The 17,926-nt window shown below is 33.3% G+C and overlaps 2 protein-coding genes across 2 annotated transcripts; one reads left to right on the forward strand and one right to left on the reverse strand.

Moving 5' to 3' along the window:
- Positions 1–424: 424 nt before the first annotated feature.
- Positions 425–2,909, reverse strand: LOC123678766 (protein takeout-like). Its single transcript, XM_045615968.1, has 3 exons — positions 2,657–2,909; positions 1,156–1,521; positions 425–901 (listed from the first exon to the last, which is right to left on the reverse strand). The coding sequence occupies exons 1-3, from the start codon at positions 2,721–2,723 to the stop codon at positions 600–602; spliced, it is 735 nt and encodes a 244-aa protein (XP_045471924.1). The 5' UTR covers positions 2,724–2,909; the 3' UTR covers positions 425–599.
- A 1,375-nt stretch (positions 2,910–4,284) lies between these two features.
- Positions 4,285–16,389, forward strand: LOC123677771. The gene is made up of 10 exons (XM_045614469.1): positions 4,285–4,444; positions 4,598–4,838; positions 6,876–7,009; positions 7,181–7,330; positions 8,621–8,770; positions 11,216–11,329; positions 13,218–13,310; positions 13,396–13,543; positions 15,119–15,402; positions 16,036–16,389. The coding sequence occupies exons 1-10, from the start codon at positions 4,375–4,377 to the stop codon at positions 16,224–16,226; spliced, it is 1,575 nt and encodes a 524-aa protein (XP_045470425.1). The 5' UTR covers positions 4,285–4,374; the 3' UTR covers positions 16,227–16,389.
- The last annotated feature ends 1,537 nt before the right edge of the window (positions 16,390–17,926 follow it).

The following is a 17,926-nucleotide window of genomic DNA, read 5'->3' on the forward strand; positions in this document are numbered from 1 at the left end:
GGAATCAACATGTGATACATTTTTCGAATCGGCTCAGCTAGAGTAATCGGAAAATTGAGACAAAATGGGGGTGTTTCATTAAAAAAATGACAGTGAAGTCATTACTCGAAAGTAATTCATTCTGTATATTAGATTATTATTTTAAAATACGGTAAATTGAAATAAAAAATCGACGTGTTTCAGGATTATTTCTCAAAATGGTCTGTTCAGCTAAAAATGAATTTGTTCCATACTTAACGGACACAGTGTATGTGTTCTAGAAAAATAAATTTAAATTCATAAAATTCTTTATTTATATTTGAACTAAATTTTCAACTGAAACGAACATGAGCCAATAGATATAATTCAGGAATGAATGAATCGAAACAATAACAGAAATGAGATACTCATATGATGGAAATTGATGGGTTTGAATTGAAAGTCATCAGATCAAACAATATTATTTCAAATCTATCACAAACTTCATGAATTCCTAACAATTTAAATGCAACATTGTATGACTGAGATCTTCTTTTTCCAAATAGATATTAGTGATAACATATATAAATCTGAATCAACAAAAAAAAAAGAAGTGACTTCTTCATTTTCAAGAAAGACTCTCATTTGGGAAACAATTCATCTAGTGAAAATCTATCAAATACTCTTCCAATTAAACCAAACACAAATTCCTTGATGACCTTATTCAAAACAGGACTCAGTTCCTCTAGGATGCTCTCTATGTTTTCATTTATGATCCTGTTGGTTTGTACATTGAGTTCCTCGTTGGCTCCAAATAGATTTTCAAATTTCATCACAGGATGACCAAGATTGAGTTTCAGTTCATTTTTATTGAAGTTCACGTATTCCTTATTATTTTTTATAAATCTTGAACCACTCATGCTTATTATGCATTCCACGTTGGCTGAAAAATATTATGTACGTTCAATTTTAAAAGTATGTTATATATGTATACAGGGTGTGGATAAAGTGAGCAACAAAATTTATAACTTCGTTATTGAATGTTTTCGAACAAAATGCAAGGACAGGTCTATTTTCAATTAACCCTTTATGGCTCAATAATTCAGTTATGACGTCATTCATTTTCACAAACTGACGTCAAAATTTTTTTTATTTTTCATTTTTTTTTGGTGAAAGTATATTTCATTTTCTACTCACTGAAATTTCCATCAGCAGGTCCACTGCCATCTAGCTGTAATATCAACAATTTACCAGTAACTTTATATATAGACTTGATTCTCAATCTAGGAAACCTGAGAGTCATATCCACTTGATCCTTTTTCAGATTGACATTGACACTTTTCAAAACGAATTCGTCAGCATAGTAAACCTCAATGTTTTTGAAAGAGCATTTGAAATTTTCTCCAGTTTCTAGAGAAGCTTCGGACAGCATCAATGGATTCATAGAAGGAAGCTGAAATTCTGGTATACCCTCAGCTAAATGGGATTTTACTTGGTTCATAGCCTTTGCTACACATTCGTTCAAGTTAGGGTCTCCACGGTGACAATAGCTTATGAAATTAGCTGAAAAAGATTTTTTTTTCATTACACTAAAGCTATATGATTAATGATTTTTACGGAAGGAATTGGAAGATATTTGAGTGGACGATGTTTATTTTCAACATAATGCAAGTGGGCCACACCAACAAACTAAAATCCTAATTTTGCAGGAAAATTTTTCGGGCCGTCTTAATTCTCGAAAAGGTGATCACAATTGGCCATCAAGATCTTGTGATTTCACACCTCTAGACTTTTTTTTGGGTCACGTAAAATATGAGGTCTAAGACAATGGTCAATTCTAGACCTTGAAGAAGGATTTTGTGAAGTATTGAGAGGATATACAGCTGCAAATGTGCGAATTAATCATGGAGAATTTCATGAAAAGGACAACTTATTAGATAATTTTTTTATTTTTATCACTCAAACTTGCTGATTAGAGGCAAAAACATTCGAACAAACCAAATTAGATCAAAAAAGAGAAAATAATCGATAAAATTACCTTTGATTATCAATAAAATTGCAACCAAATTTTCATATAATAATACATAGTTTCTCGCAATAATAAGGAAAAACTCACAAAAATTATAAAGCTTGAACTGACCATCATTTCAATCAATTATGCTGAAAATGCGTAAAATATTCACCATAAAAAATACTTGAATATGCGATGCTGCTTTGACTTTGAATTAATCAATGAGTTTTCATATATTTATCCTAATCAAACAACAAATAGTTTTTTCCTAACATTCTTATTAGTTATAGAACAAAGGTTTTACTAAACTTGAATTACTTGAAAAAGATAGATACTCATATTTCATACAATAAATACCGTTCACCATCAACTCCAACCGATCCTAATGAAATTCTGAATTATTTATTGAATTCTTTACATACACATTGTCACATTAGTGATAAAAATTCAATTTTGACATTCATTCAACATTGCTCATGGCAAAAAATCATAGAATTTCAGAAAATATCATTAAATTTGCAACGCAAAAAATTATAATTTTCATATTTTTGCTGTTTGTGTTAGTTCAACCTCATCACATATTCTCTTTGCATTTACGCTTCTCATAATTTAAAAACATATGCGAATTCCGTCATGAATAAAATATTTTTGAATTGAAAAGGTTTAGGTAATTGATTTAAAACTCACGTAATTTATTGGACACTACGAATCCAAAAACTTGAAAACAGATGAATGCTATTAGCATGAACTGCATTATGATGCTGCTGGATCACAATAATTCTTATCTTCATGTAGTTCAAGTATTACATCAGTGGATAAGAACTGAGCTGGTCTCTACTTTTATAGATTTCAAGGTAAAAATCTCTACCATTTCAACATTGTAACTTATGTACCTTTAATGCACTTTTCCAGCAAACCCATGTCTTCTACACAACCAATCCGAATGAAAAATCAACCTTGAAAATGTTAAACAGATGCATTGCATTTCAGAGTAATATTCAATATTTTCTACGTAGTTGAAACCTATTTTTCTTGAAATATCATTCAGAGATTCATAAAGTTGAACATAATTAATTGGTTTCTGAAGTATAGTTGTAAAAATCAAACCTAATAGCTCATTGTGGCCTATTCAAATGTAGTATACTTATTGAAAATGTACAACACAATTAGAATAATTAGAATTTTTATGGAATAGCTTATGAAAACTATTTACAATTCAACTGAATAGAGTTGAAGCGAAGTAGCTCTATGAGTTCTGGAATAAAATTGGCTGGAGCACGATAATATTGTAAAAAAAATGAGAAAAGCAGGTTCTAGAGTATTTGCGTGCTTGTTTACGTTCGTATTGTTGTAATTTTTCACAAAATTTCACATAAACCTCTATTGAAGATATTCTATATTATAGAGGATTATCAGATCAGTAAAACTAGATTATTTCTTATAACAAGTATCAACTACATCGCTGAAATTTTCGATAGCTAACTTTTTCTATATTCACAAAAAATTTCAGTGAGAATCTGAAGAAATTACTTTCATGTTTGAATATATAGATGAATATTATTATATTATAGCGATTGCCAATAGAAGGTTTAATTTCTATTAAAAAAAATATTCCAAGTATATTTCGAGAGAAGTCAATGCATGTTTGTTCCATTGTAAAAAGAAAGAAATTAGTGATAGAAAACGATATCAGCCAATATCATCACCATATTCTTTTCATGAATCGTCCTGTATGTCGTCGATAACTCCACGAATTCCATCTTTAAGTTATTGAATAGATTGTGGATCATTGCCATAAACTTTATCTTTCACGTGGCCTCAAAGGAAAAATCCTAAAAGTTTTGAATTACAAGATAAAATGCTTTCTATTCTTCTATCACTAATTTCTTCGAACAGCTCTAATTTTTCCACCAGTTTAACTATTGCCGGCCAAGAAGGTGCCTCAGAATGATCCAAAAGTTTTTCAGTATTGCAAACTGTGGCTACAACATTTTCACCATTTTTGTAGTGAATTTTAACAATTTCAATACGTTGTTGAAGCGTGTATTTTTCCATTTTAATAATGTCGTAGTTTTCGTCTGTCGAATGTCATAAGATGACAAATGCCCACATTCAAAATGAAATATCTTATTGGATTACCCTTTACATTGTCGAAATCTTGAATGAAAAATATTTTCTAATTTTAAATTTCAGTTTGATCAGATAGTTATATTTTAAATTATTGAATTAACGAACTGCATTAAACGCCCAGTATACTCTATAACCCATATTAATAAAAAATGCCTACGTAGCAATTTATACGATTCATTTTACGTAGCTTCTTTGGTGAATATCAACTAGTTATGAAATTCCATCATGTGAATTGACACCTTCATTTGCATTTATCGATTATAAATACAATAAAAATGAATTTTTACCACATAAGTTTTGTTCTAGCTAGTGTTTTCTGTGTGGCACGATGCAATTTAAGGTTACGTAAGTAAATTCAATATTATCAAAACTAGAATTGTTTTGGAATCGTTCCAGGAACAAAAAAATTTTGAATCCTTTCTGAAATGTTCACAGCCTAACAAGATTGTACAGTATTCCAGGGTTGGTTTTGTAAATAATGAAAAATAAACATTTCAGCTACGTTCTTGAAGATATGCCACAGATCAGATCCGAATTTGGGAGACTGCATCATCGAATCGGTACACAGATTGAAGCCACTTTTGGCACATGGTATTCCTGAATTTGGAATTCCTAGTTGTGAACCTCTCTATATTCCTGAGGTGGTTTTAGATCAAGGTTCTGGAGCTGTATCAGTCAATTCTACTTACAGAAATATACGAGTCTACGGTCCATCAATATTCACTTTGAAGCAAGTGAAGTGAGTAATTTTTCAATTTGAATTGCGAAATTTTCTCTTTATCTTATACGTCTAATGTGTAGAAATTCTGCTCAAATTTATAGAAATTCCTTGAATCGGCTTCTAAAGCATTGCCAATATTTGAAGATGCAGGCAATTTGGAATGTAGATATAGGAGAACAATCAAACCTAGTTCTTGAGTATTAAAGAATTTGAAGATGCAGATATCTCCAAATGGAATTGACCTTCAGGGAAAATTTGTATAAGTTCATTATTTACTATTCATTTCAAGGATTTTTTATTTGATATCATTGTTGAGCTTAATTGAAAAATATATTCAAAACTGTAAATGATGGAATGTACCAACTTCTTTGAAAACAAACCTTAGAAATCTTTCAAAGGAAAAAAATTTAACACTCTCTGAAATTTTCGGTTCACGTTTTGAAATTCGACCAAACAATTTTCCTCAATATATTCAGATGTGTTATATTGTTTGTGTTATTTATTTCCGGGAATTTGAGCAATATTCCTAGGATTTCACATAAGTGAAATTGAAATAATCTTATAATCTACTTAGAACAATTATATCCATAGGAAATCATATCAAAAGTAATCAACAGATTAGCAATAGCACATTTTTTAAATTTTTTTAAATATTACTATCAGATTGATTGCGAAAATTTGTTTAATCACATCCCTTTGAAAATGTTATAATATAAATTTTCAGTTGTTGTATAAATCTTGCATGTATACAGGGTGTTACCAAATGATTGTGGAATTTTAGGAGGTGAATCTTGTACAAAATATTGATTAATCCCAGATTGTTGGATTCCTCAATGTTGGATTCATCAATTATAAGGAAAAAATAAGAATTATATTTTTTCTCATTTTCAACAGATTGTACCTTACTTCTCAAGAAAAGGCCTAAAAGCTTTTGTTTGAATTGAAGAACCCTTAAAGCCTTTCGAACTCATTAAATAACACACTGTATTCAGAATATCTCTTCAAGCTTCATGCATTTCATGTTAAAAGCAACATCAGAGCTATAGAAAATTTGAGCAGAATATTGAAAAAAAAAGTAATATTTCAGTGTCAGCAGATCCAATCGAGTTCAAATTTTGCATGTGTATATAAAATAACAATAATTCTGAGTTTCCAGTAAAATTTGGTGACTTCTCTCACGTAAAGTCAGAAGTTTAAGAGCTCTCGTTTATTTATGCGCTAATTGATCCCTTGGATGCAACTGACTCATGTACAGTTCTGTAGTCTATAAGGGCTTAAAAGCTATTGACTTTATTCTGGGGCTTCTTCCATTTTTTTGTACTTATCGGTAGAATCATATTTTAGTGAAAATTATGGTGGATGCGCTTTGTTACCGCCAACTACGATAACCTGCGAAATATTCGATCTGTTTACGATTCTCAACTCAAGAAAATTAAAGAAATACCTAGCTATAAAAAAAATAGTACGTTAATGAGAGGGAGATATGTGATCACTTTTGGTACGAAAAACTTTTGAGTCTCGAGTATCAATATTAATTTCCGCTCACATCTGTCTGTCCGTTTGTGTGCCCGAAAGTTCTTGTAAGAGCCTTGATTACCCGATTTCAATGAAATTCGTTATGAGTATCCCGTTTGAGTAACATTGGTTTGAATTTATAGAAGGATTATATTGCAACAAGAACATAAATAATGAACAGTAAAGAATATAGCATTGTAGGTACCACACCCCTGGGAAGAGTATTTTGAGATCATTCATCGTGTCATTCTTTCACCGTGAACTCTTGCAAAGCTATAAATTATAAATATTATACTAATTGACAAAGAAACTGCAACACCCAGAAGGAGCTGTTAAATTTAATTTTTTTTTTGTTGGTAAAACAGATAGTATTCCCCTGATCCAATCATTGACTTCTCGCTATACTATCTATGTTTTAGCAAAAAAAAATTAAATTTAAACAGCTTCTTCTGGGTGTTGCAGTTTCTTTGTCAGTTAGTATATCGAACACGTGTTTCAAGGGAAGGAAAACATGTGTGATTTATTTTTTACATTTCGCAGAATCAATCTGGACAAGGACCGTATTCGAATCAAACTGCACGTACCATCTCTCTACTTGGAAAGTAAATATACCATGGAAGGAAGAATCCTGATGATGCCCATCCTGGGTTCAGGAAACTTTTATGGAAATTATTGTAAGTCTATTCAACGGGTTTGAAACGTTGCTGTGGTCACGTCAAAAGCTTCATAATTCATTCAAGATATTATAATATTCGCGCTGAAAAATAATTACATGTTTACTTTATTTTACATCCTTCTAAGTTCTTAGAAGCTCATGAATATTGCTAATAGATATTTGCTTGCAGCTGATATAGAGGCAATAGTCAACATACTAGGACAGAAAGTTAAAAAAGATAGGGAAATATTTTTCAATATCAAAGATTTTTATATCGATTTCAATATTGGGCATGCAACCATTCAATTGGACAACTTGTTCGATGGGGATCAAGAATTAGGTGAGTAAGAATCAGGAATGTTGGATACTATTAAGAGATTGATATTAAAGATTGAGAGATTATTTTTAAGAGGAAACGCTGCAAAGTGTGATAGCTACAACTTTGCCTCCGCTGTTTTTTCCGAAATTCGAGGCTTCATTGTAAAAAACTGGTTATATATTTATGACTCAAAATATTGTCCATCGCTGGCTACTACTTTTTCCCATCTTTCGGGCAGCGTACGAATCTCGCGTTGAAAAAACTTATGAAGTGATCCACGAATCGATACAATTTTTAACTTCTTCATAAGACCGGAAGTGCTGGTCAGCCAGAGCGTGTGCCATTGATTCAAACAAGTGATAGGAGCAACGTCTAGAGTAAACGGCGAGTGGGGTAGGACTTCCCATTTCAACGTTTCCAAGTATGTCTTGACAACTTTCGTAACATGGGGTCGAGCATTGTCATGCTGTAAAATCACTTCATCATGTCTCTCGTTGTATTGCAGCCGTTTGTCTTTCAATGCTCAGCTCAAACGCATTATTTGCGTTCGATAACGATCGCCTGTGTTGTTTCAGTCGGTTTTAACAACTCATAATACACTACGCAGAGCTGGTCCCACAAAATACTGAGCATGATCTTGGAACCGAGAATATTCGGTTTGGCTGTCGACGTGGAAGCATGACCGGGATATCCCCATGATTTTCTGGAATTGGGTTCATCGTAATGAACCCATCTTTCGTCTCCAGTCACAATGCGATGCAGAAATCCCTTTCGTCTTTGCCTTGCAAGCAGCTGTTCACAAGGAAACAAACGCCGTTCAACATCTCTCGGCTTCAACTCGTACGGCACCTTATTTCCTTGTTTCTGAATCATTCCCATGACCTTTGGGCGTTTTGAAATGTCTTGTTGCGTCACTCCTAATGATCCTGCCAATTCTTGTAGCGTTTGACACGAGTCTTGATCAAGTAATGCCTCCAATTCTGCAACTTCGAAAACCTTCTCTCTTCCACCGCCATGCTGGTTTCGATGTCAAAATCACCGTTCTTGAAGCGTTAAAACCAAAATTTTCAACAAATTTTTGTATTCAAAGTTTGAGGAAATCAATTTTGTTTTTTTTCCATTCGATAATGAATTTTCATCGACCGAATATATTACACATTCATTAAAAGTTAACTTAATATCATTTCATCCAAATGAAATAAATATCCACATTGGACTCACAGTGCTGAATAACCACTACGAAAATTGATGAAATACAATATTTTTAAATAGTTATTGTCACAACCTACTCAACCCAGATTCTGTTTGCAGGTGAAGCCATGAACTTATTTTTGAATGACAACTGGAAGAACGTAGCGAATGAAATCAAACCAGTTCTTGAAGATACAATTGCCAGCTTATTCAAGAAGTTTTCGAACAAAATTTACCATAAGTACCCTCTGTCTGTGTTACTTCCCGAATAACCATAGATTAAAACATAAACCAAGCAAGATTCTCGAATATTTTACGTACCACCTGAAACGCATATCCCACTTGTTTCAAGTATGAGTAAAATTATGTGGTAAGTCAGCCAACGAATTAACAAAAAATCATTTCAATATCAATCTGCTGAACCACAGAATGAGAATGAAACGATAAAAGAAAAAAATATAAATAGATTTCATCTAAAGAGAACGGATGTGCTTGATATAAAAATTGCTCCATATTTGCATCCTTTCCACACATTATGAAATGTCCTGCAGACTACCATAATTATAAAACGAAAGGATATTAGTGTTTTTTCCACAATTATAGAAATCCATGTGATTACAGGTAAATTATATGTAAATTCAATTATTTGTCTCAATTATTTGCTTAGTTTAACTGTAATAAGATAGATTTTAATTCAACTGATCACTATTGATTATCATCTCGACCTTGCAGTAATACGTAAACGCCTTTGATTGATAGATAACGAAATTTTAATTGCTATATTATTTTCAGTAAGCTATATATTCACCACCAAATAATGTCGAATCTAAAGCAATGATTATTGCTGATTAACTATTTTCTTCTTTGAATTTTAACTAAGGAATTCTCTAGAGACTTCATATCTATGATTTTTTTCAATTCATGTGTCGTAGGGGGTGTTTTTTTGAGAGCTTGAGAACTTCAAAAAATACAAGACAGAAATATTGTTGGAAAGAATTTTTTATCATCATAATCTTGTAGATAATTTCGAGGCTTGAGGATTGTATTTCTTTGATGAAGCCTTTCAACAAGAAATGTGCTTCAATACTGAACACAATTCTTCGGTTAAAATGTTCATCTTCAGCCAGTTTCAAATTACTGTTCAAGATGGCGACCGATTCAACAGCTGTCAAGTGATTTATTCTCAGTTTGGTTTGGCAATTCATCATGAATAGACTTACGCCTGAACAACGCATGCTAATAGTGCAATTTTATTTCGAAAATAATGGTTCTGTGCAGAATACGTACCGCGCACTACGTCCATTTTATTTTGTTTACCGATGAAGCGCACTTTTGGTTCAATGGCAACGTCCACAAGCAAAACTGCCGCATTTGGAGTGAAGCTAATCCTCAAGTGTATGTCGAAACATCGTTACATCCAAAAAAACTGACTGTTTGGTGCGCTTTATGGGCTGGTGGAATCATTGGTCCGTACTTCTTCAAAAACTATGATGGCCAGAACGTTACAGTCAATGGTGATCGGTATAGAGCCATGATTACTAACTTTTTTCATTCCTGAATTGAACAACCATGATGTCCAGGAGCTGTGGTTCCAACAAGACGGCGCAACATGTCACACAGTTCGTGCCACAATCGATTTATTGAAAGACACGTTTGGTGACCGCCTAATTCCACGTTTTGGACCTGTGAATTGGCCTCCAAGATCTTGTGATTTAACACCGCTAGACTACTTTCTGTGGGGCTATTTAAGTCATTGGTCTATGCGGATAAGCCACAAACCCTTGAACATTTGGAAGACAACATTCGCCGTTTTATTGCCGATATACGGCCACAAATGTTGGAAAAAGTCATTGAAAATTGGACGTCCAGATTGGACTACATCCGAGCCAGCCGTGACGGTCATGTGCCAGAAATCATATTTAAAATGTAATGCCACAATATTATCTTGCGGATAAATAAAATTCATGTCAATCGAATAATCCATCGTTGTTTTAGTGCAATTTAAAGTTTTTCAGCTCTAAAAAAAACACCCTTTCTTTTATAGACAATTTAGCCAAGATCCTCACGCAAAATTTCACACTTTGAAGGACAAAGGCCAACAAATTGAGAACGGCGAGGTATCGACATTTCGACTTCTTCTTCAACACTTCGCGCTGCAGCAGTAATATTCTTTTCGGTACGCATATTTCTTTGCCTTATATACCTTCATATTTATTGACCGAAGAAAGAACAATTCTACCATTAAAAAACACAGGTACAAAACAATCGAATAAACATCATAAGAACACATTGAAATGAAGAAACCCTTTGTTGTTTTCCTTATTTCATCAAAGCACACCTGAAACGAATTGCAAAAGAAGAAATTACTAATGACTGCGTTGATCGACAGAATAATGCAAAGAAAAACGTGTTAGTAAAAAAGGCTGGAATTTTTCACGCCGTGTTGCAAACAATAACGAAATCACCAATTTGTTTACAGAATGATCCCATCTCAGGTTAATACGTAATTCAGAATTCTCCGGTAGATCGGTAGGAGAGAAATTTATGGAGAACTTTCACTCTCAAACAACGCCCATTTCAAGCAAATATCAACCGAATGGTCTCTTGGTACTAGTATCATTTTCGCTTGCAACTATTTGTGCAATATTTATGCAGCATCAGGAATAGGGTGTTGGGAATATTTTGACTTTGGTACAATTCTACAGAATATCTGAAACCACTGGTTGAGAATGATCGAAATAAAAATTTTTTCGTTATTGGGTGTTTTTCTGGCGTTTAATTATGGTGACTGTTATCAGGTGCAAAGTGTTGCATTCCCAAAGGAAAAACGTAAGTACAGTTTTAAGCAACTTTTTTCCCGGTTAAGATTGGCACAAGATTGTTATAAAAAGTTGGAATTTTATTTTGTTTGATTTCTTGAATGCAAAAAACTTAGTACCCACCTTCTTATTAATAACCATCAGCTGAAATTCTCACTAATTACAGCTCTAGATGAGTATTGAAAACATTATCTCGTAAGTGTTGAGAACATGCGCTCTCTTCTATTTTTAAATTCTCATGTTTCATCTTGAAAAAATGGATTTATTCAAAGTGACTCAAAGTATAATTTTATCAATTTGTTCTGATTGTTGTGCTTATAATAAAATAGGTAACTTTTCCATCAAAACATTATCAATTAAATTTCTCCCTAAAACAATTCCAGGCTTTTATTTGAGTATGTGTATCTGAGCGCAAACTCTACAAATTTAAGAAATTGGACTACAAAAAATGGGTGTTTTTTTAGAGCTATAGAACTTTAAATTGCAATAAAACAACGATGGATTATTCGATTGACATGAATTTTATTTATCCGCCAGATAATCTTGTGGCATTACATTTTAAATATGATTTCTGGCATATGACCGCCACGGCTGGCTCGGATGTAGTCCAATCTGGACGTCCAATTTTCGATGACTTTTTCCAACATTTGTGGCCGTATATCGGCAATAACATGGCGAATGTTGTCTTCCAAATGGTCAAGGGTTTGTAGCTTATCCGCGTAGACCAATGACTTTACATAGCTCCACAGAAAGTAGTCTAGCGGTGTTGAATCACAAGATCTTTGAGGCCAATTCACAGGTCCAAAACGTGAAATTAGGCGGTCACCAAACGTGTCTTTCAATAAATCGATTGTGGTACGAGCTGTGTGACATGTTGCGCCGTCTTGTTGGAACCATAACTCCTGGGCAAAAGTTAGTAATCATGGCTCTATACCGATCACCATTAGAGAAGTACGGACCAATGATTCCACCAGCCCATAAAGCGCACCAAACAGTCAGTTTTTCTGGATGTAACGGTGTTTCGACTTACACTTGAGGATTAGCTTCACTCCAAATGCGGCAGTTTTGTTTGTTGACGTAGCCATTCAACCAGAAGTGCGCTTCATCGCTAAACAAAATAAAATGGACGTAGTACGCGATACGTATTCCGCACAGAACCATTATTTTCGAAATAAAATTGCACTATTTGCAAGCTTTGTTCAGGCGTGAGTCTATTCATGATGAATTGCCAAACTAAACTGAGAATAAATCACTTGACAGCTGTTATATCGGTCGCCATCTTGAACAGTAATGCCAACTTAAAGTTATATACCTCGAAAAAAAACACCCGTTAAATAAAAGAGTTGACACAAATGTGATGTAATGACGATAAATCACAATTCATTTGTCGTCCTGTACAGGTATAATCGATTAAAGAACTATTATTCCAGTAATATTATGTCAGCGCCTACTTATATAACAAGAACATTGTGTGTCAGTGTGTTTGCCACAGATTCTTCGTCTGCAACCTACTTACATGATACCTTGCATCTCTTTCGAGTATACCATAACAACTATAAACGATAAGCTTTAATGATCAACTTTGTTGTCTACAGATGAAGTGTCTATAATAGCTTTAAGCTTAGGTAATTCTTCGAGTTAACGATCTTAGAAGTAGAGATAATTGTTATTAAGAGAAGGAAAGTGAGAAAATAGCATGTTTTTGGTGGATCATTATTGGAAATGAAAAATCAGAACTGGGTTTGTTACGAAAAAAACTAGGTTTACAATTACTCATCTAAAATCGATTCCCAAAATTGTACGAATCAATTTCTGCTTATGATATTTGAAGGTGTAGTTGTACTTCACATAATCTCCATGCTGAAACAGTGTATTTACCTGTAATCTTTAAATTTCAGCTTCCTGGTTGAAGGTTTGCAGAAGGAGTGATCCACAGCTCAGTCAGTGTATGTCAGATCTGTTTTTGAATTTGTTTCCCCAACTTGCAGTCGGTGAGTACTTTTTCATGATGGTCAGTATTATATGTTGTCAATGTGTTTATATTTGTGGATTTCTTATGAAAAATTCAATCAAAAGGTATACCGGAACTGAACATAGAACGCTTTGAGCCATTGCGACTGGATAGAGTCTCGATAAGTAAAGGACATGGTGCTATAATTCTAAATGGAAGTTTATACGATATGGATATTCATGGACCGTCCAATACTACTCCTACCTATACCGAGTAAGTACAAAATAAAATTAACTTCTACAAATTTTCCTTTCTTTTAATTGTTCTCAAATATGTTTTAATAAAGATAATATAATATGTATCGCAATACTCCCAATCACAGAAAAATGCTTTAACTACTAATTTACTAATTTTAATTATCTGGGAGAAGGAATGAAACAGTCACTTGGAAAATCAATTTCAAGTATCAGTATTCAAGTGAGTTTGAACATAAAGGGTGTTTTTTTTAGAGCTATAAAAGTTCATATTGCAATAAAACGACGATGGATTATTCGATTGTCATGAATTTTATTTATCCACAAGATAATCTTGTGGCATTACATTTTAAATATGATTTCTGGCATATGATCACGGCTGGCTCGGATGTAGTCCAATCTGGACGTCCAATTTTCGATTACTTTTTCCAACATTTGTGGCCGTATATCGGCAATAACACAGCGAATGTTGTCTTCCAAATGGTCAAGGGTTTGTGGCTTATCCGCAAAGACCAATGACTTTACATAGCCCCACTGAAAGTAGTCTAGCGGTGTTGAATCACAAGATCTTGGAGGCCAATTGACAGGTCCAAAACGTGAAATAAGGCGATCACCAAACGTGTCTTTCAATAAATCGATTGTGGCACGAGCTGTGTGACATGTTGCGCCGTCTTGTTGAAACCACAGCTCCTGGACATCATGGTTGTTCAATTCAGGAGTGAAACAGTTAGTAATCATGGCTCTATACCGATCACCATTGACTGTAACCTTCTGGCCATCATAGTTTTTGAAGAAGTACGGACCAATGATTCCACCAGCCCATAAAGCGCACCAAACAGTCAGTTTTTCTGGATGTAACGGTGTTTCGACATACACTTGAGGATTAGCTTCATTCCAAATGCGGCAGTTCTGTTTGTTGACGTAGCCATTCAACCAGAAGTGCGCTTCATCGCTAAACAAAATAAAATGGACGTAGTGCACGATACGTATTTCGCACAGAACAATTATTTTCGAAATAAAATTGCACTATTTGCAAGCGTTGTTCAGGCGTGTGTCTATTCGGGATTTGTTGCCAAACCAAACTGAGAATAAATCACTTGACAGCTGTTAAATCGGTCGCCATCTTGAACAGTAATGCCAACTTAAAGTTATATACCTCGAAAAAAAACACCCTATATTTGTCTAACTGACAGAAAGATTTTGGTCGATAGCCATATAATTATAAACAATAAAGTGTTTTCTCTCTAGAAAAATATCTATTGATTTGATGATAAATATATTTCAAGATTCGAAATAAAGCACTCTTATTACTACTTTATGTAGGTAGCTATTACTATGTTATCTGACCTGTAGCAAAGATATTGATGATAACATAACTCAGGAAGGAAACTATGCCATAGTTACATAAAAGCTTTCCATATGTTGAATTTACAGAAACCTTGCTCTGACCTAACTTTTAATTCTCGTAAGCCATTCTGGAAGTACTCATTCACAATTTTTTCAATTTAGTCCTCAAAATTTTTCATTGAACGATTTTTTTTTCTCAACCCATATCTAGATAATTATATTTTTATCATTGATTATTCAATTTCAGGTTGAACCTTCAAGAAAAGAAGTGGAATTTCGGCATCAACATTCCGTTGTTGGATATAAAAGCAAGATACAATCTGAGAGGTCACATTTTGGTTTTGCCTCTTGTTGGAAATGGCAATTGCGATCTGAAACTGTATGACGTCAATTCTCATGTCTTCACCAACTTCAGTATGCCTATAAAAGATGGAAGAGAAATCGTCCAAATAGACCAAATGAAGGTTCAATTTACTGTGTCAAATATGAAGGCTAAGTTTTACAATCTTTTCAATGGGAATAAAGTATTAGGTGAGTAAAACCTGTTTTAACTTAAGCGTTTAATTTGTCACTAGCATCAAAATTGTTGATGATACAATAAATTTCCAAGAGATGCATCAAAAAATGTATTATTTTCTACTTTGTATTCTGCTCTTAAATCGGAGAAATAGACCATCAGAATATAATCGAAAAATGAGCTTGCCTTGTTAGGATGATACCATTCGTTACAGATAACATATGTTCCATTATGTTTATATGTTATTTCTACATCAACATTTCGGGAGGTTTACATCTCAATACAAACATGTGTATTTACTACTTATAATTTTCAGTAATTTCATTTTATTCCTTTGGTGTTAATAAAATTTGGTCAAATGGAATAAGAGAGATGAAGACTATCAATCACTTTTCATTAATCTCTAAATATTGTATGTCTCAAAAGTTTTTGGCAGAAACAACCAATTTTAAAATTAATAATGTCGAGTCAATTTGAGAGAATGAATATTCTATATCAACTGGCAGATAGGTACTTATGAATTGAAAATATTCGGTTACAAAATAAAAAAATCAATCAAAAAAGGGCGTGAAAGAAATTAAGCAAGCAAGGTTGCAAAAAACATTGAACATTTAATGTTAGTGTAGCTAAAAATGTTTTTTTTGCAGGAGACACTGTGAATAACTTCATAAACAACAATGCTGTGGACATAATAAGAGAATTGGAAGAGAGCATCAGTTCAAGTATGGCTGACATATTCATCCACTTATTGAACAATATATTCAATAAATTACCTACTGATTTCTGGCTATTGACTGACGAACAATATGCAGAATATGAGAAGAAATCTAAGCAATAAAGCCTTCTGAGGCCCAGTATTCTGAATCTGAAGGAGAGGAAAATGGCCAAGTCCAAGTTATTTAGTTTTGTACCTAATTGAAAATTTTATCTGTGATTTATTATATCGATAAGAATATTTTTTGGATGTATTTGTATGTAGAAAAATAGAGTTTTAATTTAGGGATATAATGACTTATTACAACTTTAGGTAAATATTCATTTTCCTGAAGAATGTCATTTTGTGAGTTGAAGTTTGTTCTAAAAAAGGACCAGTAATTACTAAGTTTTTCCAATTGGAATATTTCATATCAATCGTTACCTATCTCTTCTTTTGAATATCAACCACATTTTTCATGTTTGGATCATATCTTTTCAACAATTCTGAATAGATATCTATATAGAATTACAACGTGCATTAGGAGATTAATCTTTAAACTAGAATAGAAACAGGGTGCCATCAATTTTCAAAATGTTTGTAAATTTTCTCAATGACATTTTCAATATTTTCTCTTGGAGTCTAGTATTCTTATCAATCGAAGATTTGTCAGATGAGAACGTCTAAGAAAGTGAAAACTGACAATTGAGAGAGGAATGTAATCAACTTAAGTGAAAATCATTTTATCTAAAAATTCGACTAAATTCGTTAACAAAGTCACCTTCCTGTACTCCGAACCTGCTCTTATTTTTCAATATCTTTTCTTTATACAGATTCGTCTTTGCTAGAGCAAAACTGCTTTTCCTGTGCCTTCCTCTTGTGGTCTGGAAACAGCCAATAAAACTTTAAAACTACGCACCATATCTGGAGAATGAGTTCTTTCTAACATCGTTTACCGATCCTTCGTAGATCCTTCAGTTTATATAAATTCGATCTCAATATTTTGAAAAAAAACAGTAAAATTTTGATCTCTACAATATCTCTTAAAAAATGGATCACAGTCACCTCAAATAAAAACGTTTTTTATTGATCGAGCTATGATCTAATACATATTGAGGTTTCAAGTCCGTATCTCGCCGCAAAAATAATTGGCAGCCTCGAGAATATTATCAAAAATGCTTTTGAAAATGTCAGTTTAAAACCCATAATTTCTGAATCAATGGACTAATCGCTGAACTGCAAGCATTTTCGTCATCTACGTTAAAGAATCGATTGATATGATGGTAGAAAATACCCATGTGGGAACTTTCAGAAGAAAGTTTTTTTTCCAAGGGTTAGGTATGGAAATTTGAGGCAAGTTTTCGTTAAAAAAATTTTCAGATGAGTGCGAAATTCGGCTAATTGGTTATCATTTATCCTAACACTGCTCACCGACTGTTCGTAGACCTCCCAGTTCATGAAAATTTCGAACTCGAAATTTGCAAAAAAACCGTAAAAATTGAAAATCCACACAATAATCATTATATCTTCTGAAATATTGGTCACAGCTTCATCAAATAAAGCGTTTTTTATAGATCGAGCTGTGATGAGATATTGAGGTTTCGAGTCCGTATCTTGCTGCAAATAGAGTTGGTAGCCTCGAGAATATTTTCAAAAATTTGTTTGAAAATTTCAGTTTTCACCCTATAATTTCTTAAATGATGGCCTAATCGAATTGCAAGCATTTTCGTCATCTACGTTAACGAGTCAATTGATATGATAGTAGAGAATTCCCATGAGGGAACATTCACAGAAATTTTTTTTTCAAGGGTTAAGTATGGAAAATTAAAAATAAAAAAGCAACT

Source organism: Harmonia axyridis, chromosome 4 (assembly GCF_914767665.1).
Source record: "Harmonia axyridis chromosome 4, icHarAxyr1.1, whole genome shotgun sequence".
Lineage (NCBI taxonomy): Eukaryota > Metazoa > Arthropoda > Insecta > Coleoptera > Coccinellidae > Harmonia > Harmonia axyridis.

Coding starts and splice junctions, on each gene's coding strand:
- LOC123677771 (XM_045614469.1), top strand. CDS start 4,375: ATGAATTTTTACCACATAAGTTTTGTTCTAGCTAGTGTTTTCTGTGTG. Junction 11,330..13,217: donor TGCATTCCCAAAGGAAAAAC/GTAAGTACAGTT, acceptor TTTAAATTTCAG/CTTCCTGGTTGAAGGTTTGC. Junction 13,544..15,118: donor ACTACTCCTACCTATACCGA/GTAAGTACAAAA, acceptor ATTCAATTTCAG/GTTGAACCTTCAAGAAAAGA.
- LOC123678766 (XM_045615968.1), bottom strand. CDS start 2,723: ATGCAGTTCATGCTAATAGCATTCATCTGTTTTCAAGTTTTTGGATTC. Junction 1,522..2,656: donor CGTAGTGTCCAATAAATTAC/GTGAGTTTTAAA, acceptor AATCTTTTTCAG/CTAATTTCATAAGCTATTGT. Junction 902..1,155: donor ACCTGCTGATGGAAATTTCA/GTGAGTAGAAAA, acceptor AATATTTTTCAG/CCAACGTGGAATGCATAATA.